This window comes from Artemia franciscana, chromosome 2 (genome assembly GCF_032884065.1).
Source record: "Artemia franciscana chromosome 2, ASM3288406v1, whole genome shotgun sequence".
In the NCBI taxonomy this organism is placed as follows: Eukaryota; Metazoa; Arthropoda; class Branchiopoda; order Anostraca; family Artemiidae; genus Artemia; species Artemia franciscana.
In genome coordinates, this window is record NC_088864.1 from 41186917 (window position 1) to 41212783 (window position 25867).

The 25867-nt window shown below is 36.1% G+C and overlaps 2 protein-coding genes across 3 annotated transcripts in view; both read right to left on the reverse strand.

Moving 5' to 3' along the window:
- Window positions 1-7168: 7168 nt before the first annotated feature.
- On the reverse strand, window positions 7169-8992 carry LOC136041646 (palmitoyltransferase ZDHHC17-like). The gene has a single exon (XM_065726354.1). It carries the CDS (start codon window positions 8985-8987, stop codon window positions 7290-7292), a length of 1698 nt encoding a protein of 565 aa, XP_065582426.1. The 5' UTR covers window positions 8988-8992; the 3' UTR covers window positions 7169-7289.
- Window positions 8993-24007: 15015 nt separating this feature from the next.
- LOC136041654 (peptidyl-prolyl cis-trans isomerase FKBP4-like) overlaps window positions 24008-25867 on the reverse strand; it is a 47736-nt gene continuing 45876 nt past the window's right edge. For both annotated transcript variants that reach the window (XM_065726372.1, XM_065726368.1), the window contains one exon: window positions 24008-24251. In XM_065726372.1, the coding sequence (XP_065582444.1) occupies window positions 24168-24251 (84 nt within the window). In that variant the 3' untranslated portion in view covers window positions 24008-24167. The remainder of the gene's footprint in view (window positions 24252-25867) is intronic.

Sequence of the window (25867 nt, forward strand, 5' to 3'; positions counted from 1 at the left end):
TTGTTTGTTTTATGATTTTTTGTCCTCTGAGATATAGTCTATAGGTATGTTGCACAGATATATCATCCCATTCATATGGTGATGAAAGATTGAGCAAAAGGAAAGGATTTTTTTTTTGTCTGGGATTACCTTAAAAACTAATCTTGAAAAGATTATAATATCGCTCATCTTGAAAACAACTAGTGAATGTTTAAAGAATTAGTTTTTGTAAGTCTTGGGTATAGGAACAGGTAGAGGTGCAATGACAATGAATACAACAATGAAGTTGAGTTATGCTTGAAGAATACATAAACTTCAAACTTATGAGTTGCGTCTTTGATCTAGTTCAAAATTCCTTACCAATGGATGCCCTGTGTCTTATCAGAGATGGTACTTAAGCATTTAGTTCTTTCCAAAGACTAGGTAATTTACAAAAGGGGAAAATGTCCCTAATTTCGACAGAAATTCACCAACTCAGCTAGTTTTTCGCGATACTTCGCACTTTTTTAGCTCCTTAATTTTTCGTTTTTTTTACGAATTAGAATCATAAATTTATTACTACACTAATTTCGCTTTACTATTACACTGAAAAAGTGCCTAGGAACGCCAAATATTAGATGACGTTGTGATTACTTTGTTCACCAGTTCTTACAAGCTACCCATAGTCTTCGGTTACTACCTATTGATCTTGCTACTCAAAGCGTAGCAAGTGTTAGAATATAATTTTTGATCATAGTAATATCGTAAAAATGATAATTCGGTTCTCGTTGAGATGGCACAATAAGTAAAATGAAATAACGAAAAAAATATAGTAATTCTTTAACCCTATGGACTTCAGATACTGATTTTTGATGGAATTTGGTAAGGCGGTTTGATCTTTCATCTTTAGAAAAGAAACTTGGACAAAACGGTATCTTAACCTTGTCTGAGCTTTGTGTTGAAATGGCGAGACAGCGAAAGAAAAAAAAATCTTAAATTATGCAACTGAATACCTGTCAAAAATTGATTTCACCCTGGATATATTGCCGTCTTTTTTTGTGTGAAGGGGGGGGGGTGCTGGCTGTCAAGTGTTTGAGCTCCTTCACAAGCATTCAATTGACCACCTGTTAAGTGATTTTTCGAAATTTTGAGAGTTCATGGTGCAGGAATAGATTTGGCAATTAATATTAAGAACACTAAGATGCTTACACTAGTAATTAATTTGGATGAAGGGTCAATGCTAGGTAACAAAAAAAAAGTGATCAAGGAAATGGCTTCACTAACTTTGGAAGTATCATAGGCAGCGCAATAACACTACCTAAGTAAAGAGTGATGTGAGCACAATGCATTTTTTTTTATTATTGTTTTTTTCTTATACCAGGGCACATCATATAGAAGGATTTGTCGTAGAAACTTTGAAAGGGGCTAATTTGATTGGATATTGAAAGGGCTAGTGCCCTTTTAATAGTCAAAAGTGATTGGATGGCAACCACCCCTCTCCCCCACCCATGCCCATCATACCGCTAAGTTCCCTATTTAGCATGTGTTCCCCAAACACATCCAATCAAAATTTTGAGATAGCCATTTTGTTAAACATATTTAAAGGTTCAGTTATAATGTCTTTGGAGATGACAACCCCCCACAGCCCTCAGAGCAAGGGCTATAATCTATACTAGTTGACCATTGTTAACATTTAAGATAACTTCGAAGACCACACTGCCTTTCCATGACGAAAGTATAACAGTTCAAAATAGGGATGAAACCTTTTAATCGACAGTGAACAGAAATAAAATATTTAACTGGATACCCAATAAACTAATTACATATAGTTTATTGCTCTTATTTTTTTCAATGCAACAGCGGAAGCAAATCTCCTTGACCTTTTCGGTTCCGATTCATTAGATTTATCTGATATATCAGGAGGACAGAGGTTATAGCTCTTAGGTGAGATGAGATTTACTTTATTTGCCCTCAGTAAATTATCATAAATTGAATTCAATCCAAATTCACCTGTATCTCTGTTTATGGAATTATTCTTGAATAATTTTTTTTTAATTTCGACTGTTTCCCAGAAAATTTGCTTTAAACCTTGGTCACTAGAAATCAAAGAAACATTTTCAAACAAAATAAAATGATATGGATAATTAGAAATATGTTCCAATAGAGCCGACGTAAAATCTTCAGGGTTGGAATTTTGCATTAAGGACAATGAATTAGAACTATGATGTTGTAGTAATCTCATTTTTAAATTGTGGTTAGTACGTCCCACATAAGAGCTTCCACAAGTACATGGTTTTTTTTCTTTATTTAATTTCAGTTTTTAATTTTTAAGGTGAAAGTCATGATTGAAGTGATTTCTTGCTGTTTGTTGAATAAAACAAAAATCACTTGCACTCACCTTTTTTTATATAACATTTTCCAGGAAAAGTTTATCTTTCACTAATAAAGCTCTTTTTCTTCTTTTATCTTTAATCAGATGATTTAAAGTCTTGAAATGTAGACCTCGTTTGAACTTTTTCCCTTTAAAAGTGCCTAAATGTAGATTAAATTCTATTGAAGGTGGCAAAATCCTTTTCTTCTTACACTGATGAAGAAAATCTTGTTGATTTGTAACATTTGCGTGCTGTTATGGATGTCTGATGGACACCCATAACAGGTGTGTCCTGAGCAACACGTGGAGTGTCAGCTAGTCCCCCCAAAGTTTATTTTTCTATTTTTTTTTTTTTGTTTTTTTTTTAGTAAAACGCGGATATACAACATTCTTCGATGTCCCATTGTCTGTATATATAAATAGATTGTCCGGTTTACCGACTCTTGAATATGCAACGCATAATTGTCCATGGGAAAAACAATCCATATTCAGATCTATACCGAATTTTTCTAATGATTGGGCTAGTTTTTTTTATTATTTTTTTTTCTTATTTTTTTCCTTTTTTTATTTCTTTTTTTTTAGTTTTTTTCCTTTTTTGGTCTTTTTTTAGTTTTTTCTTTTTTTCAGTTTTTTCCTTTTTTTTCGTTTTTTATTTTTTTCTTTTGTTTTTTCATTTTTTTCTTTTTAGTTTTTTTTCTTAGTTTTTTTCGTTTCTTTTTTATTTTGTTTAGTAAGACATAATCACAGGACCTTTCAAAAAATGCTGAAGAAAATAGTTCTCTTGACATTTTGATTGGATTCGTTTTGAGGAATGATTGGCTTCTGGGGGAAAGGTTGGTTGCCCTCCGTTCACTTTTGACTCTTAAAAAGGGTCCTAGAGCTTCCGACTTCTAATCAAATGAGCTCCATCCGATCCGAACTTTATGCGACCATCCGCTCCATCAAAACCTTATATGCCAGCGGCATAACTTACAACCCTTGCCCGTGGGCTCTGGAGGGTTGTGTCCACCCTGGAATCATTGTTATATGCTCTTAGGATGATTGTGAACAAAATGGCTTCTCACAAATAATCACAACAAAATGATCTCACAATTATGATCAGATGTGTTTCGGGAGAAGGGAGGGCTAGTTTCCCTCCATCAATTTTGACTTTTAAGAGGGAACTAGACTATACATTTCTAGTCAAATGAGCTTTCTCTAAAGTTTACACAACCACCGCTTCCATAAGAAGCTTATATGTCCCCGGGCCCTTGCCCCCAGACTCTGGTGGATTGTGCCAACCCCAAAAGGCCTTGTTATATGATCTTTGGACTGTTTTGAAGAAACGGCAATCCCAAATTTCCATTGGATTCATTTGGGGAGAATAGACCGTAACCAAGGGGGGGGGGCTATTCGTACTCCGATTATTTTGACTCTTAGAAAGAGCATTGGAATTTCTTATTTCCAATCCCATGAGCCCTCTCCGAAGTTTATACCTCCACGGTTTCTATTTCAACCTTGTATACCCTGGGGCATAACTTACAGCACTTGCCCTGAGGGCTATGGGGGGTTGTCGTCCCCAAAGACATAATTACTGGACCTTTGAAATATGCTGAACAAACTGGTTCTATCCAAATTTTTACTTATGCGTTTGGAGAAATGATTGGCAAGGGGGGGGTGCTTGTTGCCATTCAATCACTTTTGACTATTGAAAAGGACACTAGACTTTTAAATATCCGTGCCAATGAGCCCCTCTGAAGTTTATGCGACCACTCTTCCCATAAAATTTTATATAACCCCGGGGTATAACTTACAATCCTTACCCTGGGGGGGGGGGTAAACTTCAAAGACATAATTACTGGACCTTTTAACTGCGCTGAACAAATTAGTAATCCCAAAATTTGGATTGGGTGTATTTGTGGAAATGATGGGTGTAGGGGGGTTAGCTGTCCTCCAATCACTTTGGATTGTTCAAGAGGGTACTAGAACTTTCAATTTCCAATCAATAAGTCCGTTCTAAAATTTATGCAACCACCCTTTCGATAACAATCTTAGATGTCCCCGGGGCATAGCTTACAACCCCTGCCCTGAGGGCTTTAGTGAAGTTTCAATGTTCAGGGGCATAATTACTTGGTCTTTCAACTACGGTGAACAAATTGGCTATCTAAAAGTTTTAATTGGATGTGTTTGGAGAAATTACGGGTGGGGGGTAGCGTCCCTCCGATCACTTTGACTCTTAAAAAGGCCACTAAAACTTCTGATTACCAATCCAATGAGCCCCCTCTGAGTTTATGCAACCTTTTCTATAGAAACCTTATATATCCCCGAGGCATAACTTACAAGCCTTGCCTTAAGGGCTGCGGCGAGGTTCTCATCCTCAAAGACATTATTTCCGGACCTTTCACCTACGTTCAACAAAATGGCTATCTCAAAATTTTGATTGGGTGGGCTTAGGGAATGATAGGCAAGGGTGGGGAGAGGGATGGTTGCCCTCCATTCACTTTTGACTATTAAAAGGGCACTAGCTCTTTCAATATCCAATCGAATTAGCCCCTTCCAAAATTTCTACGAAAAATCCATCTATATGATGTGCCCTGTATAAGAAAACCAAAAAATAAAAATAATAATGCATTGTGCTTACATCGCACTTTACTTAGGTAGCAATATTGCGCTGCCTGTTATACTTCTAAAGTTAGTGAAGCCATTTCCTTGATCAGTTTTTTTTTATTACCTAGCATTGTCTCTTCATCCAAATTAATTACAAGTGTAAGCATCTTATTGTTCTTAATATTAATTTCCAAATCTACTCCTGCACCATGAGCTCTCAAAATTTCCAAAAATCTGTATATTTTGCTAACACTTTTATCAAGGGTAATCAAATTATTGGCGTAATCTAAGTTTAGGAGAGTTGTACCATTTGAGACCATCTCCTCTTATAAACTCTCCCGTTTTTCTTAAGACGAATTTCCTCAAAATAGGCCATATAAACAGGAGAAAGCCATAGCAGTTCTTAGTCCCTTATTCCACACCAAACCAGCAACTTCCCGCCTATTCTAGCATACTTCCTAACTAAACCGCAGAAATATTCAGTACATACAGTGTTTATCATTTTAATATCCTTAAGTACGGTGTACCATATGAGGACAGGACATTCACTGAAACTTTTCTATTGGCTAAATTTATGAAAGTGAGGATTAAAAAGTCTTGTGATTCATTCGCTTCTTAAATTATATTAATCTAAGAGTAAAATTTTGTTCAATGTCTCCCTTCTCTATCCTAAAACAACACTGTTCTTCTCTTAAAACTTCATCCACAGCATCTCAAAAGTATTACCGTGTTAAATAATTCCCTTCCGACAGAAATCCAGCTAGTACCTCTGAACTACAATTATTCTTATTACCTTTCTCGTAAACGGTTTTAAAGTTTTTCTAAATTTACTAGGTGCATCTCCTTTCTGAAAACATTTTCATAATCTTCAGTATTTCATTTCTAATTTCCTGACCACCATATTTCAAATACGTATAGAATGTATTTATTTCCAACCAATTTCAACGGAAAGCGAAAGGAGACTGAAAATCAGCGCATGATCCGTCTCGAAAATATAAAGTGAATGGGAGAAGACAACCGGCAATTGAGTTACTAGATGAACAAAATTTACGCAAGGAGATAGCTCAAGAAAAGAATGAAGCGAAGCGAGCAAAGAAGGTAAAGAAGCACAATTAGAGAAGCAGTTAGAGGTGACAGAGGTTAGACGAGTTATTAGCTCCATAGAAAACAAGCCAGATAAGGAAGCGAGAGTAGTATAACAAAGACCAAAATGGCAAGAGACATGCAGATAAGGATGCATGATTGCTTAAGTGGGGAAAACAGCTGCCAAAACTGTCACGAGGGCAAGGATCCACAAAGGAGCATGAGCAGAAGAGCGTTCATAAGTAGGAACAAAATTGCAGCAGCATCGCTACATTTAAAATTCGCGAACAGTGATTACTTCTACTTCTTCCAAAGGGCAATCCGGAATGTAATAAATGTGACCTAATGCTATAGATCGGGTAAGACAAAAATAGAGAGGTGGTGGAGACAGCCTGCAAAAGAGTTGGGTATTTTACAGAAGATAGGTCTAGAAATGAAGCGTGTGAAGTTTCAATAGAAGCAACTTTATTAAAGCCAAGAAAATACAGAAGCACGATCGGAGAAACGAAGATTGTGCAGAAGAGTTACGTGAATGAGAGCAGCTTTCAAGAGTAACAGTGAAACTATTGGTCAGAATCAGTGCATTTTAAATTTTCAACAAGGTTTGCTGCTGTGAAGGTTGCACGAAGCGTTGCTACCTAGTACAGATCGTGGATTCAAAGGTTAAGGTGTGTTTCAATCAAAGGACAATTTTGATGTCACTCAGAAAAATTCCGAATATATTGCTTCGACTGACAGATAATGTTGGTGTAAGGGTTAATAATAACCATTTGGACTTTATCATTACCTGAGAATTTTCAATCTCCAAATAGCCCTCAGCACGGGCTGATTGATGGCAATCCACACCATTACGTCATTATTGATCTACTTGCGATAATCAATGACGAATATTTTTTACAAGCAAATGAAGAAAAATTTGGAGATATCCAATTGAAATAAAAGCTCCCAAAGTTTAATTTTTAGTCTTAATCATTTCAATTTTTGGTAACAAGAGTTTCTTTTAGGTTTTAGTAACATTTTTAGATAAAACTGTCAAGTTTTATGATAAGACGACAAGATGGTGGTTAAGGCCGAATCACTGACTCACTATCTGTAGCTAGCGGAGAGAGGCGATAACAATTTCAGAAAGTCGGCTAAAGAGCCAGCGAGGCTGGTCTTTTTACCTGTGCACATTCTCTATATGTAGGTTTGCCACTGTTAGATAAATTAAGATACAAAGCTAAACTTCCATGGGAGTTTTTATCAACACTTTCTAAAGGTAAACATGGCAACCTTCATAATTGATTGTTCATCAGACCATTTTCTCTGCGGCTACTTTACGTTCTTCGTAAATTCGTGTCCAGTCTTTGTAAGGTCGTTTGAAAAGCCCGCAACATTCTATTTCAAAGAAATCATAACAGTTTCGAGCAATATTTTTGAAAATCTTTTTTTTGGTGACTTTCCTGGAATATGATGATTGGATTTTAAAAGAAAGCTCGTATGTTGTTCTAGACAAAATTAGTATCTGAAATAGTTGAATTGAGAGAAGAAAAAATGAGAAAACAGAAAAAATTGTTGCTATTATTGCAGTCAAAGAGATAAAACCGTTACATTGTAAAGTATTGTAAACCGTTGCATTGCATCCTCCCATCCAGAATGAAATACAGGCATACAAATACAAAGTTCCCACCACTATATGCACTGCAAGAAAATATATAAAGTGTGCATGATTTTTGGCACCTATACAATTTCCAAACCAAACGCAGTGATGATCGAATTTTGCTATGCAGCGCTTACACTTCCAGCAATGATATGAACGGAGAGGCCGTTGGATCAAGCAAGAATAACATAAATTTTTGCCGTTAAGTTTGTTTGCATCCCCCAGGCTAATTATAGTTTCCTTCTGTTCTTTTTTCATGGTTGGAACTTTACCGGGGTCTGATATGGAACATTTATAAAATAACCAAACTAAAATTAACTTTAAAGGAAGAATCCAACAAGTGTACGCCACGCCCATTTGTTGAAGCAGGGGATAAAAATTCAGAATGCACATCATCAGTAAAACGGATAAGAATAATGAAATGGGTAAAATCTTCGAACATCTTTTATCCATAAAGTTGTTGGAGATAAACGTTGTGAAAATCATCAAGCTTAAGAAAGCTAATGTTTTGTAGAAGTAATGAAAAGATGCATGAAAAATCCAACCAATGAGAGGTAGTATAATCCCCGGCAGACAAATCGTCATTACTAATTTTATAACGTCTGGTACTTTAAAACGTCCAAAAAGCTTTTCGCTGTTATGTTCGTCCACGATCCGTCGCCAAAGTTTGTGTTCCATCCACTGAGGTTGGCAATCACCCGGTGACCAGGGACTGACTCCTTCCTCATTACATATAGTAAAATCCAGACCTTCATAATTGAACAAGCGCACTGCGCCATTATTGTTACTTGTGAATGCCCAATGCAAGGCAGTATTACCACTTATGTCCTTAGAATAGGGGGAGGCACCAAGAGAAAGTAGCAATAGGCAGGTTTCGGTGTTTTTTTTGTCGACAACAGCAACCATAAGTGGAGTTGTTTTATTATTGCTATTTGGTAGATTTGAATCCACTCCTTTTGCTATTAGATACGCAACAATTGAAGAATGACCCAAGGCTGCTGCTGTGTGTAATGCAGAATTGCCTTCTCCATCTGACTTTAAAATATCAGCTCCATGTTCAATTAAAAGTTTTATGATTTCCAAATTACCTTCTCTAGCTGCCCAATGTAAAGGAGTACTCAATAATGCCCCTGTAGTTGCATTTACATCGGCATTTTTCAATAAAAGGGATTTTGCAATCTCTAGCCTGTTATTAATAGCAGCCCAATGAAGGAGAGGTATTCCATCAGAATCACAGGTGTTAGCCTCACCTCCGTTTTCTAAAAAATCATTGACCAAATTTAAGTCGCCTTCTTGAACAGATACTACAATACTGTCAGTATTTGTTGGCGCTTCTTCCTCTATTGACATTTAAAGAATTTTGGCTAATTCGATTGCTCCCAATTAATTAAAGAATTGAACAAGCCATTTTCCTTTATATACATATATGTATATATAAATAAAATTTTGTTCACTAGGGAGAGCAACTCACTCTAGCCTTAGCAAACTAAAAACAAAGTTGGAAGAATTGTGCAGTTTTTCTATAGTCTTTTGGAAGGCCTGGTGCTCATTTCAGGTGAGTGGATTCTGTACCATATTTTGGTAATGATACCAACTTAAGGTCTTTTGTAGTCAAGAAGTGTCGTTCACCATGGTTGCAGCTATGGTTGCAACTCATAAGGAATTAACCATAGCCCGTAATAATCAAAAATTCAAGTGTGCTTTGAAAAAACACTGGTTAGCGATAAAATATTGCCATTTGTAGCATACTCAGGAATGGTAATAACTATTTATAGTCAAAGTTTGTTTGTTGCGAAAACATATTTATTTATGAGATTGTCAAAAAATAGCCTGAAATTCCTCAAAATTGACTTCGGTTCAAAACAAAAAGTTTTTTTATTTAGATGGATTTGAGTCATGGTTTATCATCAAATATTTGAAGAGCCTCTGTCATTGGAATAAAAGCAAATTCTTGACGAGATAACATTGATGCAACCAAAGAGGAACTGAGGGTTTACTTGAAAAATCTATTTTGACTCAAAAGCTTCTGTTCTTTTTCCTAACTTGAAATTTCAACAAAGAACCAATCAGATTTTGTTTTCTTTCTATTGGTTTAACATTAGCACCAGGGCGTAAAGAGAAAAGGCAGGGCTTCCTGTTCTGACATAAGCCTAAAAAATAAAGTAATTGGGTTAAGAAAATACAACATTAAATAAACCAATAGAGTTAACAATTTAACGTGGGAGCATAAAAATAATCTCTGTTTTTCACAATGGTGAAATCACTCATTGTGTTTTTTTTTATTACCAATTGGCTATTCTTTATAGGGAGCCTTTTTCTTTGAAATGTAATTGCTTAGCAGCTTCTATGTGATAATACGTTCCAAATGTCTCAAATGGCAGAATATCTTTCGTTTAGATTGACAATCTCAAATAGCTTCCCTAATATTGTTCCATCAACTTAACATAAAGCTACACTAGTTATGAAAAATTAGATGTGTAGAAATAGTTTTGGAACTGCAGGAAAGATGTCAAACGTCGAAATGTTAACTAACAGTTAATGTTTCGCAAAGTCGATGAGGAGTGACGTCATTATTGAGCCAATTTTTTCCAATTCTAAGCTGAAATACAAAAAAAAAGTCCATCCCATTAGCTTGAAAAAAATTGAGGGAAAGAAATGGAGGACGAAGAGATACATTACTAATCCGTTGGAACTAACGAACTTTAGCAAGAACAATCCTTGCGAATGGTCACCAAAACTCTAAGACAAGGAAGTTTAGCCGTGTCATGAGAAACGCAAATATGTGATTTTGCATTTCTGGTGACACAAGTGAATGTTTATTTGATAGTGTTCTTGCTGTTTTGTTTTTTCGCTAGGGGCGACGGTATCGAACTACCGGCAGTAAAATTTTGGGAAGGATTTCATTTCAACGAAAATCACAAGTTTTAACGCCCTTTTAGGCAAAAAGCTTCGTGCTATTTTTATTTATGGGGCCATTACTCTCAAATTGGACTTCAAGTAAAATTTCAAGGTAGCCATTTTAATCAGCAACGTTGAAATATAAAGAAAGATCTCTTCAAATATAGTGTGAGCCCATTATGAGAGGGACGAGGGGAAACAAATTCAACTATAAACAGCCCTAGTCATGAGTATTCATGACTTCATTAAAAGAACGAATGGATATTTCAAATTGATTAATAGGCGATCCTTACCAGTAGTAACCAAAACTCTGACAAATAAATTTGACAGCTGTCCATACTTTGATGAAGTTTATCAAAACGACAGACTTTTCTTGATGAAGTAGGAAACTAAAAACGACCCAATCAAAGTCGACTTAAAGCCTTGCATAATACACATTGAAATTCTCCCCAATTATGGTAGGGAAGGGTGTTTTAGAAGAGGCCAAAAATCCACGTGGGTTTGTAGTCTTACAGATTCAATATATTTGGATTTTTCTTGTTTCAAGCAAGGTGCAGCAAGCCTACTTTACCTTCTAAGAATATAACAGGAGATGAGGACCATAAGCCCACCTTGAATCTCCATCATGCACATCAACATTCCTGTTTGGTTCCGATCTAAACAAGGTGCGACACAACTTCCTTTCTGCTAAAAAGTCCGCATGGTAAAGACGATCCACTCATTTATCCTATTTCTCAAATTGATGTATTTAAAGATTAGCTCTTCAAGTACTTGCAAGTAATAATCTGCTTTTAAGCTACAGTCAACTTCAGAGATGAGGGGTTTGCCACTATGCTAGTTAGTGTACCCATTTATTTGTTTCCGATTAACTTGATGTCTATCACAGGAGAGGGACTTGTAAGTAAGAATCTGTTCACTTTGGGCTAGAAATTTGTGCAAGTTGGTGCACATTGTATTCGATCTCTTTAAATCTGACAGAATTAAGTGTTTACGCAACGGGTACAAACGATAACGTAAAACAATAAGGTAGTTTCGTAAAAATTAGTGTTACCTATGGTATTTTAATCCTGAAAAGTTACGGATAGCTTTATAATAACAACTAGATTATATAAGATATTGTTCCAACTTTTCATCCGTCATGATGTCTACGATTGAAAAGAATAAAGTTCAACTGGCTGCAAAGTCAATTTAGTCCCTTCTTTTGATATTATTTTGTAGTTGTTGTTTTTTCAACGCTGAGGAATAGCCTTTAGTCAAGTGATAACTGATTGTGTTCTTGTTTGAACATACCGTTTTAAAAACTTCGATAGGATGACAACTTCATCATTTAACCGATAGTGAAGAAACAAGCACAAACGAGAATGTAAAACAATGAGATAGTTTAGTAATAATTAATAGACTGTCATCTATGGTATTTTGATCCTGAAAATTTAGGGATAGCTTTATAATACCAACTAGATTATATAAGATATTGTTCCAAGCTTTCATCCGTCGCGATGTCTACGATTGAAAAGGATAATGTTCAACATGCTGCAAAGTCAATTTAGTCCCTTCTTTCGATACTATTTTGTTGTTGTTTTTTCAACGCTGAGGAATAGCCCTTGACCAAGTGATAACTGATCGATAATGAAGAAACAAAACCAAAGTGTTGCTCTCGCAACACTTTAGTCGGCGAAGCCGGACAAAGGTTGCCGTAACACTTCACTTTGCCCGGGCAACGTAGTTCTAGTTTCCATTGCTTTTGAAGCCAACAACTATGCAATTCCCAGCTACCATTATTCACTAACCGAAATCTCCTGACATTCTTTAAAAACTTTAATTTTGGTCTGATTCACAGCAAAATATCATATATGTGCTGTGAACTGACTAAGTGGCAAGTAGCAACTTAAGCTATTGCTGTGACTCAAAGGGAAAATCCCTTTCCGTTAATTTTGATGTGTCCCATTTCTGAAGCAATTTTCTGTATTGTTCAAGGGGTGAAAACTGTACAAGTCACTTGGCTCTCTTCAATGTTAAAGAAATTTTGTTTGTTTAAACCAACAGGTATATTAGCGAACTTAAATTGTAATTCACCTGATTCGGGAGACTAATGGCTATCATTTAGTTAGATTTACTTTTTTTTTCTTCTGCTCTCTCTATTTCATAAATCATTTTTTTTTTCAAAGATTATCTTGGCTTTGTTCAAGATAAACGATACTAACAACTTTAATAAAATTCATACAAGCTTGTAAATGTTTTTAAGCTGAGCTATGTGTTTAAACAGTTTATGTTGATTTTACTCAATTAAAGCCCTTTTTTATCCTTTTTTTTGCTGCGATCGATTTAAATTTTGCAGAAACCTCAAGTTGAACATGGGTTCAACTTGAACCCATGATCGATTGGGTTCAACTTGAGTGCCGTACTTCAAAACCAATCGAAATATATCAAGGAATAAAGCAAGTTCTATCCAAGAGATTGAAAAACTGTTTGACATATGTGAAAAAGCGCAAAAAGTTAAAATAAATATAAGTGAAACGTGGAAGACCAAGACTTCCAAAGTATTTGCTGGACTTGAGGAAGTATTTGTGTAAGCGGAAACCATTATAGAACCACCGAGACTAAAAACAATAACAGCTGGCCGCAATTTAACATCTGAAATCTTGAACAATGCTCGTAGGATAGTCAATGTGCCTTATTTTCTGAAGAACTACGAAGATCTTGTAATCAAACATGCGTAAGTACGAATTTTTAATTTTACAGAAATATAATATGGTCCTTCCCCCCAAAAAACAACAACAAAGAATTGTGTAGGTTCAGAATAATTTAACGCTTGTGCTGGAGTGCCATTTTGAGGGCATTTCCCTTTCCTAGATTTGAAGCCGCCTTTTCAGTACTTTTACTGAGAAAAAAGAAAAAAATTCGGTACTTGTATGATTTAGCCCTGACCTAATATTCTTCATCTAAGTAGAGCCGGTTTCTCTGACGCTCATCCTAATGAAATATATCCAAAGTAAAAAATTTCGGAAACAAATTTGGGCTATATATTTGGATATTAGGGGGGAGGGAGGTTAAAGTATAGCGGGCCTGCATGCTTAATGTATTAGGTAGAATTACTCTGCATATTATGAAGTAAGAATGGGCAAATAGAATCGGCAAAGTGGGGGGAGGGGTAATTAACCCCCTTAATGGGCAAATATATAGCCCAAATTGTATATTTCCCATCTATTCTGTCACTACTCTTTGTCTTGCCTCATGCTAAGCAGAAAGAAACTAACAAAAAAAGACGACCGGTTCTACATTGCGTCAATAGATGAACAACTTGAATGGTCGGGACTATATCATACAAGTACCAAAAGTTCTCTTAAATCTTGATTAATCCTAATTCTCTTACTTTCAGTAGCGATTCATACTCTAAGAATTCAAGGTGAATGCATCTACCATATAATTGACACGATACTTATTGACACTATCAAACGATTAAGTTTTCTCGGTGATAGATAGATACTTTATTTCGTGATTAAACCGAAAATAGGCATTTCACAGAAAAAAAAACACTACAAAAAGAAAAAAAAGAGAAAAAGAGTACACACTATCTAAGCAAAACATAAACACTAACTAAAAGTCAAGTCTCTTTGTGCGGGATAAAAATCTGTTTACACTAGTCCGAACTCTATTATTTCTAATAATCAGCGATAAAGGAAACGGCACACTTATTTCATATTCACTTAACTCGAACTCCATTGCTAAATGTGCTCTACAATAAACAGGGCAATCAAATAGAAGATGACTACATGTTTCCATTAGACCGCACAAGCACAATGGAGAGTCTACTTTCCCGATCCTATTTAAAAAATGAAGCAATCTACTATGACCTGTAATAAGCTGTGTTAATCTACCATTTGGGGGAAATTTTGATGCAGAGATAAGGTCATCCTTATTTTCAAAAAAGTTAGCCGGCCATGTGCTAACAGAATTTTTAAACTCATCAAACCATTTTGCATACAAAGACTCATTTAAAGATTTACGGTTAATATGAAAGGGCTGAAATACACCAAGGTCATTAAAAGAAAGACCCAAATTTGCAATAATTTGGTCAGTATAATGGCTATGATGTGCCGAATAACTAATTCAATTCAGGGTTGGACTCAAAACCCTCGGCCAATTTTGAGGTCGACCATTTTTTCCGTATCTTAATTCCAATGCTCTCAAATCCATTGGAAGCACTCCTGCGAGAGCGGTTACTACATGCGTTTGAGCTGTATTGAAAGATTTAGAAATTATGATCATAGAAGATCTTTGCGCCGACCGTAGCATTCGCTGAATATTCTTTTTTCTCAGTGCAGAGATCCAAATAGGACACGCGTATAAAATATGGCTTTCGATTACTGATTTATATAGCATCCTCAATGCATGTGGATTCAGGTTCCAAGTACTCTTGGCAACCGTTAAAAGACGAGCAGAATATTGTTTTGCAGAGTTAATTTTATGTCTAACATGGTCAGTCCATAATAACTTTCTATCAAGAATAACGCCCAAATATTTAACCTTATTTTTAACAGGTATCTCAATTCCATCGTACATTAGCTTTACAATCGGAAGCTGATGCTTCCTTGAAAATAAAATTGCTTCTGTCTTGGATTTGTCAAACACGAGCTTTTTATCTACTGACCAAATTTGGAAATACGAAAATACCCTTGATGCCAAGGATTATAAAGTTGATATTTTACTTGATGTGATAATTGCACAAACATCATCAGTATATGCCTGAATTTTTACATTAGGAATATTTATTTCTAGAAGATCATTTATATTAACCGACCATAGCAGGAGGAATAATATTCCACCTTCAGGATATGATCGCTCTAAAATACACGAATGAATATTCACCCTTATACGTAACAACTCTATCAGAAAAGTAACTATAAATTTAAAAGCCCATCAGGGCCCAATTTAGCCTTTAACTTTTTCAGTATTCCAGGGTGCCACGCGGAGTCAAATGCGCCTTTTATATCAACTATCTAATTTCATTTAAAATAATGTTGCTAAAAACATTCCAGTTAGTTTTTCTGTAATCATACTTGATGTTATTACAAATTTCCACGATATCTGCCTCAAAAACTAGGTTAAACTTGATATAAAAGTGATCAGATAAGGATTGGGGGTCATTTGTCACTTCCCAGCTGTCAACAAATTTTAGTAAGTTTAGACCAACTGCTGTGATGTCGGGGCTCGAATATGAAAATTCATAGGTTGGCATATCTGGGTCATTCAGTACTACTAATGATTTCCTGGCAACAAAATCCTCAATGGATTTACCTTTCAAATCGGAATAAGTATTATTAAGCCACAGTGAACTTTTGGCATTAAAATCTGCCCCCAAAACATAATTTGAATAATTTCTAAGACTATCTATACTTGCTAAATAACTATCTACTGAGTACAGGGATGGAGTATACATGGGTGAAACTAGAATAGTTCTACTTTTAAGATAAACAGACACTGTAGCACATTCATTGGTCGAGATTTCGTAGTGTATATCACATTTTAGGGATTTATGGACAAGTATAGCAGCACTATAGAATCTTTTCTCAAATGTTGTCTTTGAGAAGGTATTGTACATATTCGGCACACACGAGAGTTTACCAGATTTATTCGCTGTAGCATAACAATGTTGTAGGTTAATTTGTAGAAACTGTAAGTAATATTCTTATTATGTAGCATGAATGCAGAACACGTCTCATGTAAAGACGTGTTCTGCATTCATGCTACATAATCAATATTCTTTTTTAATTGTTGGGTTATTTCTCTAGCTGTTGGACAATTTTTGTAGTCGTACGATGGATGTGGCTCACAATTGAGCTGTCGCTTATTGCAAGAACGGCGACTACTGAAGGATTTAGTACATTCATTATAGTCATGATTACCCATACACCAAGAGCAGGTTAAATCGCCCTTACACTCAGACTTCTTATGGCCGAAAAGACAACAATTGGTGCATTGCATAAGGTTAATGTAATCTTCGCATCGTAGGCGAAGAAATCCAAAATTGAGGCCTCCTCTCTTTAAAATTTCTCCTCTGATTTTTGGGCTCATTTCTAATATGACGCTGCAACTTTTTCCTTTTTCAATAATAGTCACCACTTCCAAGGTTTCTCCAGCAATAACAAGTTTTTCCATATCTGGATTACTGTGTTCTATAAATTCTTTGCACTCTGATTTATTTTTGATTATAGGAGCACCGTTCACAAGCATTCTTGGCAGGCGTTTTTTTTAATTCCCTCGAAGTATATTTTAGTGCTACTGAATTTTTGTTGAAAGCACAAAGAGCATTGTTTAAATCTTGTTTTGAATTAAATTCAACAATGATTTTGCCTTCTCGCCCATGTTTGATATTTTTAGCAGAAAATTTGGTGGAATCTTCTCCGATTATTTTACTAATGTCTTGCACTATTTTTGCCGGTGGTTCTCTCTTTTTTTATGATCTTTTGCTGCATTACTGCTTGGCTCAAGAATAATACTAAAGTTTTCAGGACCTTTAACAACACTAGAGAACGATCTACAATTTTTAAGAGAGGATGGGGCTATTGTATCTTTATTTTCCAATTTTACGTGTAATTTGATTATATTTTGAAGGTTATCGTTCTCGTTGCGCAAAAGTTTTGCATTTTCTTCTAAAAGCTGATGATACAAAATTTGAATTCGCTCACAAATATCGAATGTGTAATCCCTCCCTCCTGGGATTTTCTTTACCTTGGCAAGAATTCATTTTAAGGCACCGATTAGAGTACTAAAACTCGTTGCGTCTTCTGTGCTTAGCTGCAAAAGAGTCTCTTCAGCAGCTTGATTATCGGAAAATTCTTCCATTGTTAGAATCAGAATAAAACACTAGCAAAATCCTTTCATGGCAAGGGATATAGTTCTTCACTCGAGACTCTTAACACGATTTTCACCAATCCGTATGAATCATGTACTATATTATCCTAACCGGGTAGTTGTTCATAGTTCAAAGGCTAGAACCAAACTCCGTTTTCTCGGTGAACTTTATGAATAATGAATTTTAATTCCGGTGAAGCTAGCTAGATCTCGCAATATTTGGCAAAAGATCGATTTTAATTGAAACTTGTCTGACTGGTTTACTCCAATTCCATTGCTGGATAAACAGATAACAAAGGAATTAAATTGAACGATGATTTCTTGATATTTTTGAAAGAAAAACAGAGAAAAGAGTAAAAGGGAGAGTTTTTAACTTTCCAGAAGGGAGCGGGAACGGTATAGAAGCGCCGTAGTACCGGCCGTAGTTTTGTACCTAAACTGCTGGGGATGGGTGTACCGGATACCGCACTTCCCATTTTGGAGATGGCAAGCGAAAAACTTGTTTGGAACGCTGTTTTGAACTATGCAACTGGCGCTTGTAAACTTGTCCGCTCCGATGACATTGCGACGAAAGCCCTTGCCTTTTTTTGGTATGGATTCCACTATGGCAGCTAAGGAGCCAGTGTGGACTCATGCTAACTTAGCAACTCGTGTGACTTCCAGAAAAAAAAACCCTGCTGACACCGTGGTAGACATCGTAAAAGCTATTCAACAATTCGATGAAAAGAAAATTAGTCTCCCAAGATATGTTATTTTGAACCTGATGAGGTTCCAGAAATTGCTAGTGAGATTAGCGCTACTTTAACTAAAAAAGTGAACGAGTTCGTTGTTTAGTTTGACAAATTTGTCGAGTCAGGTCGATCCATTTCCGCTAGCGTTAGTGGGTTAGTAGAAATGACCCGCTTTTATATCTCCGAGTCCCTCCTATGCAGTTGTTTTGAAAAACCCTCCCAAAGATGTAACAGATGCGGTAGCTTGGAAAGAATACTTGAGCAAGGTTTGTGGCAACGATGCTGCTAGCATCATTTAACTGAAGCCTCGTAAATCTCTCTGGACGGTAATCGTAGATAGCAAGAACGCTGCTAATTCTTTAGCTTAAGCCATTTCGACCTCCGATTCCTCCCTCAGTGCAAAAGTAAAATCCCCAGCTTATTACGGAATTGTGCGTCGACTTCCAGCTGTCTTTTGCTCTGAAGTTGTTTGTGCTAAGGTGGGAAACTGTGTTTTGGCGGTCAAGATCGGTGCAACCCATTCATATAAGCTAAAGTTTGAAAACAAAACAGTATTTACTCAATGCAATGCGCTCCCCCATTGTAATTGGTTATGAGCGTCTACCAATTGGAGAATACAAATTCCTCCCAACTCGATGCTATAACTGCCAGCAGTTTGACCATATATCCACCTCTTGTAAGAACGCCTGCGTTTGCTCAGTCGATATCAGTTCTATCATGGAATATAAATGGCAAAGTCCTGATAAAATTCCAATTTTGACCCAAGTACTCAAAAAATATGATGTGATATGTCTTCAAGAACATTTTCTTTCAACAGATAAAAAAGAGCTTCTAAAAATTTCGCCCGATTACTTTGTATTTTTCTCCCTAGCAATATATACTGCAGCACGTGGACACCCCTTAGGTGGCCTTGCCATTCCGACTACTTTAGCATGCAATCAGATTGAATCTGGCTGTATTATTGTTGCAGCATCATGCCTGGATATTTCGATAATAAACATTTACCTCCCGACGAATTACCGCAATGAAAACTCTGATTCCAAGTATCTAAGTGCTTGCAAAAAAGTGTGTCGACTCGTCCAGAAAGTGGAGAAGTCATCTGACTCATACATTATAATCATTGGTGACTTTAATTGTGACTTGACAAACATAACCCTCCCAAGGACTCAGTTGCTCTGTATCTCCATTCCACCATTTTACTCTCTAGTTGAAAAAGATGAAAATTATACTTATATAGGCACTAGTTCCTCAATGTCAAACCTTGATTATACCGTCTCTTCTTTTCCCTTGAACCAAGCCACAGTCTTGCGTGAGGGCTTTTGCTCTGATCACCTTCTGATCTGTGTATATATGGAGTGCATCAATGCTTTCAAAATTTCTAACTTCAAAAAAATGGTTCGATATCCAAATTGGAGCCACATTAAGAATCGCCATTTATTTATGTTAGAGTGTGACATGCTACTTAATAAAATCAAGGTTCCATTTCCATCCCCTTAGCCCCGACTTTAGCTCTTATCTTAGTGAGCGTCAGATTGGAATTCAGATTACCAGTTATCTTGCGGAAATGAATCACGCACTTCGATGGGCAGAACTTATTGCGGTTCCAACTAGACGTGTTCGTAAAAAAACAAAAAAAAACCGAAGTGGCTGATTGGTCAAAAAACTCGAATCTTGTTTCAGCATTTTAATCAGCTAAGCTATGGCTCCGAATTTGGAATGAATGTGATAGACTGCGTTCTAGTATAGTAAACAATTTGCGTTTAAGAACAAAAAGAAAATTTGCAAGAGCTCTTAAGGACAACAAAATCATGCTGATACAAAAAAATGTAGACAATATAGCGAGTGATCCTTCTCTTTTGTGGAAAAGTCTTAAACGTTCCGAGCGACCCTCTACTTGTAATATTTCTGAAATTAAGTGGATTGACTATTATAAAGCTGAATTTTCGTCACCTGATCCGTCAACTGAAAGTAAATTTGAAAAAGAGCTTGGCAGAATTCTGGTTAAATTCCAGCGGTCTACCTTCTCAATTACTCCTTCTGATGTAAAGTGCGCTTTAAGAAAGATTAAATAAAAAAACAAGTTTTTATTTTTCCGTATATGAAAAGGGTTCTCCCGTCCTCAACACCTCGCTACGCTAAAGTTTGACTCTTTGTCACAGTTCCACTTTTTAAAACAATAGAAAACTTTAGCGTGAAGAGCGAGGTGTTGAGGAGGGGACATTACTTTTCATATACGGAATAATTTATGTTCGTTTTAGCTTTAATATCGCTCCTTACTTGCAGTTAAAAAACTTGTTTTTTTTTATATTTCTGAACGTTTTTAAATTAATGCATGATTTGATTTGGCCCACCGCACATGAGTAATTAAAACGAAATTTGCATATTATTTTTTTACCCCCTTATATTTTTATCATTATTAATTTTTTAACCCCCTTATATACGTAATATTTTCTGTTCGTTTAAATTTTAATGCTGCTCCTTACTTCCAGTTGTAAAAACGTGTTTTTATTTATTTTCTCATTGTTTTTTTTTAAATGCTAAAAAGTCCCCAAAGACATAGTTATTAGGTTTTTCGATTATGCTGAACAAAATGGCTATCTCAAAATTTTATCCGGGGACTTTAGGGAAAATGAGCGTGGCAGGGGACCTAGGTACCCTCCAATTTTTTTAGTTACTTAAAAAGGTCACTAGAACTTTTAATTTTGTTAGAATGTGCCCTCTCGCAATATTCTAGGACCATTGGGCCGATACGATCACCCCAGGAAAAAAAACAAATAAACACGCATCCGTGATCCACATTCCACATTTTTGTAGATAGGAGTTTGAAACTTCTACAGTAGGGTTCTCTGATACGCTGAATCTGATGGTGTGATTTTCGTTAAGATTCTAAGACTTTTAGGGGGTGTTTCCCCCTATTTTCTAAAATAAGACAAATTTTCTCAGGCTCGTAACTTTTGATGGGTAAGACTAAACCTGATGAAACTTATATATTGAAAATCAGCATTAAAATGCGATTTTTTTTATGTAACTATTGGTATCAAAATTCCGTTTTTTAGAGTTTCGGTTACTATTGAGCCGGGTCACTCCTTACTACAGTTCGTTACCACGAACTGTTTGACCAAGAAAAGAACATCCGCTGATGTTGATCTGGTCTCTGCTAAACATTTTGAAAATGCAAGTCATTTGCTTGTGCAGCACCTCTCAGTGTTGTTTCAAATGTTAAATCTTTCAGGTGTTTTGCCGCAACAGTTTTGCATTGGCCAGGTCACTCCTGTTCCCAAAAAAAGTGAAATAGAGATCTTGAAGATTGTCAATCATACCGCCCTATAACCGTTTCGTGTACCTCGTTCAAACTTTTCGAGTCTATTATTCTCAGTGAAATTTCTTGTAAGTGTTTTGCTCCTCCGCATCAGTTTGGTTTCCAGAAATAATTAAATCGAGAGCATGCTCTTTACGCCCTTTTTAATGCTCTAGCTGATGTGGATGGACCTGGTGATTTCCTTGTTCTTTGCGCACTTGACATAGCTAGAGCATTCGATTCGTGTATATTTGCCCAGATTTTGTCAGAAGCTATAAAAAGAGGGGTTGATCGTTGTGTTATTAAATTGTCTCCGTTATATGTATAGTCAGCTTAAAGCTAAAATAAAAGGGGGTTCGTATCTGTTCAATATATTTAAGGGTGTCAGACAGGGTGGTTTAACTTTCCCTGCTCTTTTGCTGCTCAATGCTCTATCGAGTGCACGTGTATTTTATGCTGCTCAATGCTCTATCGAGTGCACGTGTATTTATGGTGGAATCGATGTTTCTTTATTTATCTACGGTGATGATATTTTGAATCTAAGTCGCACCTTTTTGAGAAATAAGAGAACTTTTTCTAAGCTCCAGCATCAATATCAGCAAATCGGTCTGAATTTTAATGTTGATAAAACTGTAGCAATCGCTTCCAATCTTAAGGGTAACTCTGACATGCAACTTGAACTTTCTGAAACATCTATTCCTCTTTCGGATAGCCTTATTTATCTTGGTATGCCCATTGAAGAAGTATTAAAGAAACATTAAGCTTGTAATTCAAAACCTTGCCAATAAGATTCAAATTGCATATGCTTCGCTTGCATCTAATATCACAAATCTTAGTCGGTTTCACCTTTCCAAACTCTCTACAACAGTCTAACTGTGCCCCATCTTCTTGCTATCTCCTCCATCTGGAAATTTTTTCTGCTTCAAATAAAAGATATTAGCCAAATCTATTTTAAATTCGCCAAGTATCTGCTGCATCTGCCTCTTGGACCAGTGGTTCTTCTCTGATAGAAAAATTTAAATTGGTTCTGCCTGCAACTATTATTGATCAAAGAGTGAAAGATTTCAAATCCTCCGCTATAAAACTCAACTACCAGTGGCCTTCCACTAGTGAATCTTCTACATTTGCGTTTTGTTTATTGAAATAGATTTTCCCAAAACTCTTGAAGGACAAGTGAAAGTTACTTTATTCTTCTAATCATTTGAGCTCCTAACTACAAACGACCGTGTTTTCGACAAGGCTGAAACACGAGTTGAGACAGTACGGTTGGGCACGAGAGGTTTTAAAACTAGGTGGCCCCTCTGCCACTTTCTGTAGAAATCGTAGAACTTCCACTTTAAAAGACAAAAACGTTATGTGGCAGAATCGATTTCTAAGACGGGGTGTTTTGCCCAGACATGGTCGAAAAGGGAACTGAAAAACAAATTAATGATTCATTTATCGCTTATAAGGAAAATATACCTTCGAATATGACCATGAAACTGCAGGAAATACCCTGCATAATACTAGGGTAACACTAGGCTAATACTAAGGTACACAAGGGAATAGGTTTCAGTACAGGTAGCTTCAGCCAAGACTATAAATCCTCAAGCGGCCTAGGAAAGCAATTTTAGAAAAATAGAAATACTAAACACTAAAACTGCCATTTGGTATTAGATGAAACAATTTAGAAACCACTAAAACAAAAAAATAAGGACACAATAATTCTTAAAATGACAATCAGCCCCTCCTTATTTATTGAAAAAAACTATGGATGCAAAAAAAAAAATGTAATCAGTAGGACATTATATACGAAGAAACAATTTTATTACTTGTAGCTGAAGATTGCAGTATTATCCTAGTGCATTAGGTCAACGAATGATATTTTCTAGTTAAGCGTCAGTGTGCGCAGACACGATGCTTACTGAACTCTGGAGCAAACTTAATGATAGTTTTTGAGTCAAGCTACATTTTCCTTCTGGAAGCTATTGTTGGATACATTTTTAGTAGTTTTCATATCCTTACTAAAAAAGCTCAAGACCGTACGCAAGCCCCCCCCCCCCCTCCCCCCAAAAAAAGAGAAATATAAGTTAAAATACAGAAACAATAGCCCTCAAAAACTCCATTTTTTTTAATGACATGACATCACTTTATGACCCCTACCTAAACTGGTGTACCCATATACTAGCAATTAAGAACCCATCCAAAACCCCAAGTCTTCGATGAAATTTTTTCCTTTTTTTGTTATTACAAAAACAGGATTTCGAAAAGGTTGTATGTTGTGCTGCTCCCAACACCTTTGTCAAAATAAATTGAGAATATCAAAACTTGAAATTCAAGCTTTGAGGTTTTTTACCCGCAACCCTTTTCCCCTTAAAAACTCCTCTAATGTGCAGCATCTGACATTTAGGATGTTGACATCTGTATCGTAATGTCTTCTGAAAAATAAATAAGGATTCTACTTTACATAAGGAACTTGTAAACCTAATGTGCCTTTTCAAGCAATGGCTTAATTCTTCACATTCTTCACCTACTCAAAGATTTTAAGAGTGATGGTCAAGACCCCGCTACCCCAACTTCCGATAAGGCTCAGCGCAGAGTAATCAAATAAGTAACTGGAATTGGAAATGTATTGAACTGCCAGTAAATTCACAGGAACTGGTAGAAAACAGACACAATTTAAATGACGAAGTTTGACAATAATATTCGTGAACTCAGAGCTTGCACAAGAAAAGGAATGAAAACATGCCTAAAGTCGCATTCAAAATTTGACTAGCTGTTGATCATAGTCACGTTTGAGAGTTCTCCATTGGACCATTCATCAGGAACTGGCATTTCTGGCTTTTCTTCATTTCTCTGAAAGAAATTAGAAGGTAATTACAAGACGCTAAACTAGGACGAAAAACTGTCTTCTTTAGATTAAAAAGCAGGGTGTTGACGAGGCAGTAGCATTCATAATTTATGTCTGTTTTTGAATTGTAATCTCACATTTTTATATAAAACTACGATGCTTGGTTGTTTTCTTACGTATTACTGACAATCCTTTCTTTATACCAAAGACATCTATTCGCATGCTGCCATGATTAATAAAAATATGCATGTCAATAAACCAGCCTATGAGATAATCAAATTTTAAAGAGACCAACTATTTTATCTAATTAACATGCATTTTATGGATAATTAAAAAACCCTATCTGGTTTAAAAAATACCTTTAAATTCGTAAAAGACAATTGACCTCTCGACTACCAAAAAATGCATTCCAAAAAACTAGTTTTTCTTGTTACTCATTTTAACGAAGTCATCTAGTGTAGCAATTCATCTATATTTTTTTATTTTACATTATGAGCTCCATTAAACCGTTCATGCTAGTATGAGGTAAGTAAAGGGCAACCCATGTCCATAGCAAATGGAACTCTAAAAACAGAAATTTGAAACAACGTATATGAAAAGAATCTACCTTTCATGCTGACTCCAAATACGCAATGGTTATTGAGTTTAGAATTCTGCTTCAACATTTAGAAAACAAACAACAAATACAGAAAAAACTTAACAAAAAAACCTCAAATGAGACTGCAGCCAGTAGAGAGAAAAATGACGGAAGACTAAAATAACGCAGATATTTCTCCTGTATCTAAAATAGGCGTCCTCAGCACAAAATAAAAAGAAAAAACACTAACCTAAAAACAAATAAAACCACCACCAACAATAATTAATACAATTGTCGCTACTGATCCACGTAGGGGAAAGAAGCTATTAGAGTTCAATGGAAACATCAAAGCAACTAAGAAAAAATTATGAAAATTAAAACTAAGTTAACTCTTCTGTTGCGAAATAATCCTTTTGTTAACTAATATTGAATCCACTGAGTTTGATCCAGCAGGTAATCTTGCCCCCTGGTGATTATGTAAAATTTTAATTCCCTTATTGACTATTGATTCATTCTTCAAAAGACAATACAGTCAATTGAGTTTTATCTCTCTTTGCTGTTTGTGTCATGTTGGGCCAGTTCGGCTTAAGAACTTTCACACCAATTAGAAATAAAACAAGAGCTAAGAGATCACATGACACTTGTGACGAGGCCGGAAGAGCCAAGAGATCATAAGGTATGAGCTCTAGTAAAATTCTAAGAATCAATAGATTGATTTAAAAGGAAAATCAGAGGCTTAATGCCGGTCGGGATTTAAAATAAGAGCTCTGAGTCACGAGGTCCTTCTAAATATCAAAATTCTTTAAGATCCGACCACCCACTCGTAAGTTATAAATACCTCAATTTTTCTAATTTTTCCTCTCCCTTCAGCCCCCCAGATGGTCGAACCGGGGAAAACGACTTTATCAAGTCAATTTGTGCAGCTCCCTGACACGCCTACCAATTTTCATCGTCCTAGCACGTGCAGAAGTAACAAACTAGCCAAAGCACTGAACCCCGCCCCCTAACTCCCCCAAAGAGACCAGATCCAGTACAGTTACATCA

What these genes read in the sequence shown, in the direction of transcription:
- LOC136041646 (XM_065726354.1), bottom strand. Translation starts at nt 8,987, where the DNA reads ATGTCAATAGAGGAAGAAGCGCCAACAAATACTGACAGTATTGTAGTA.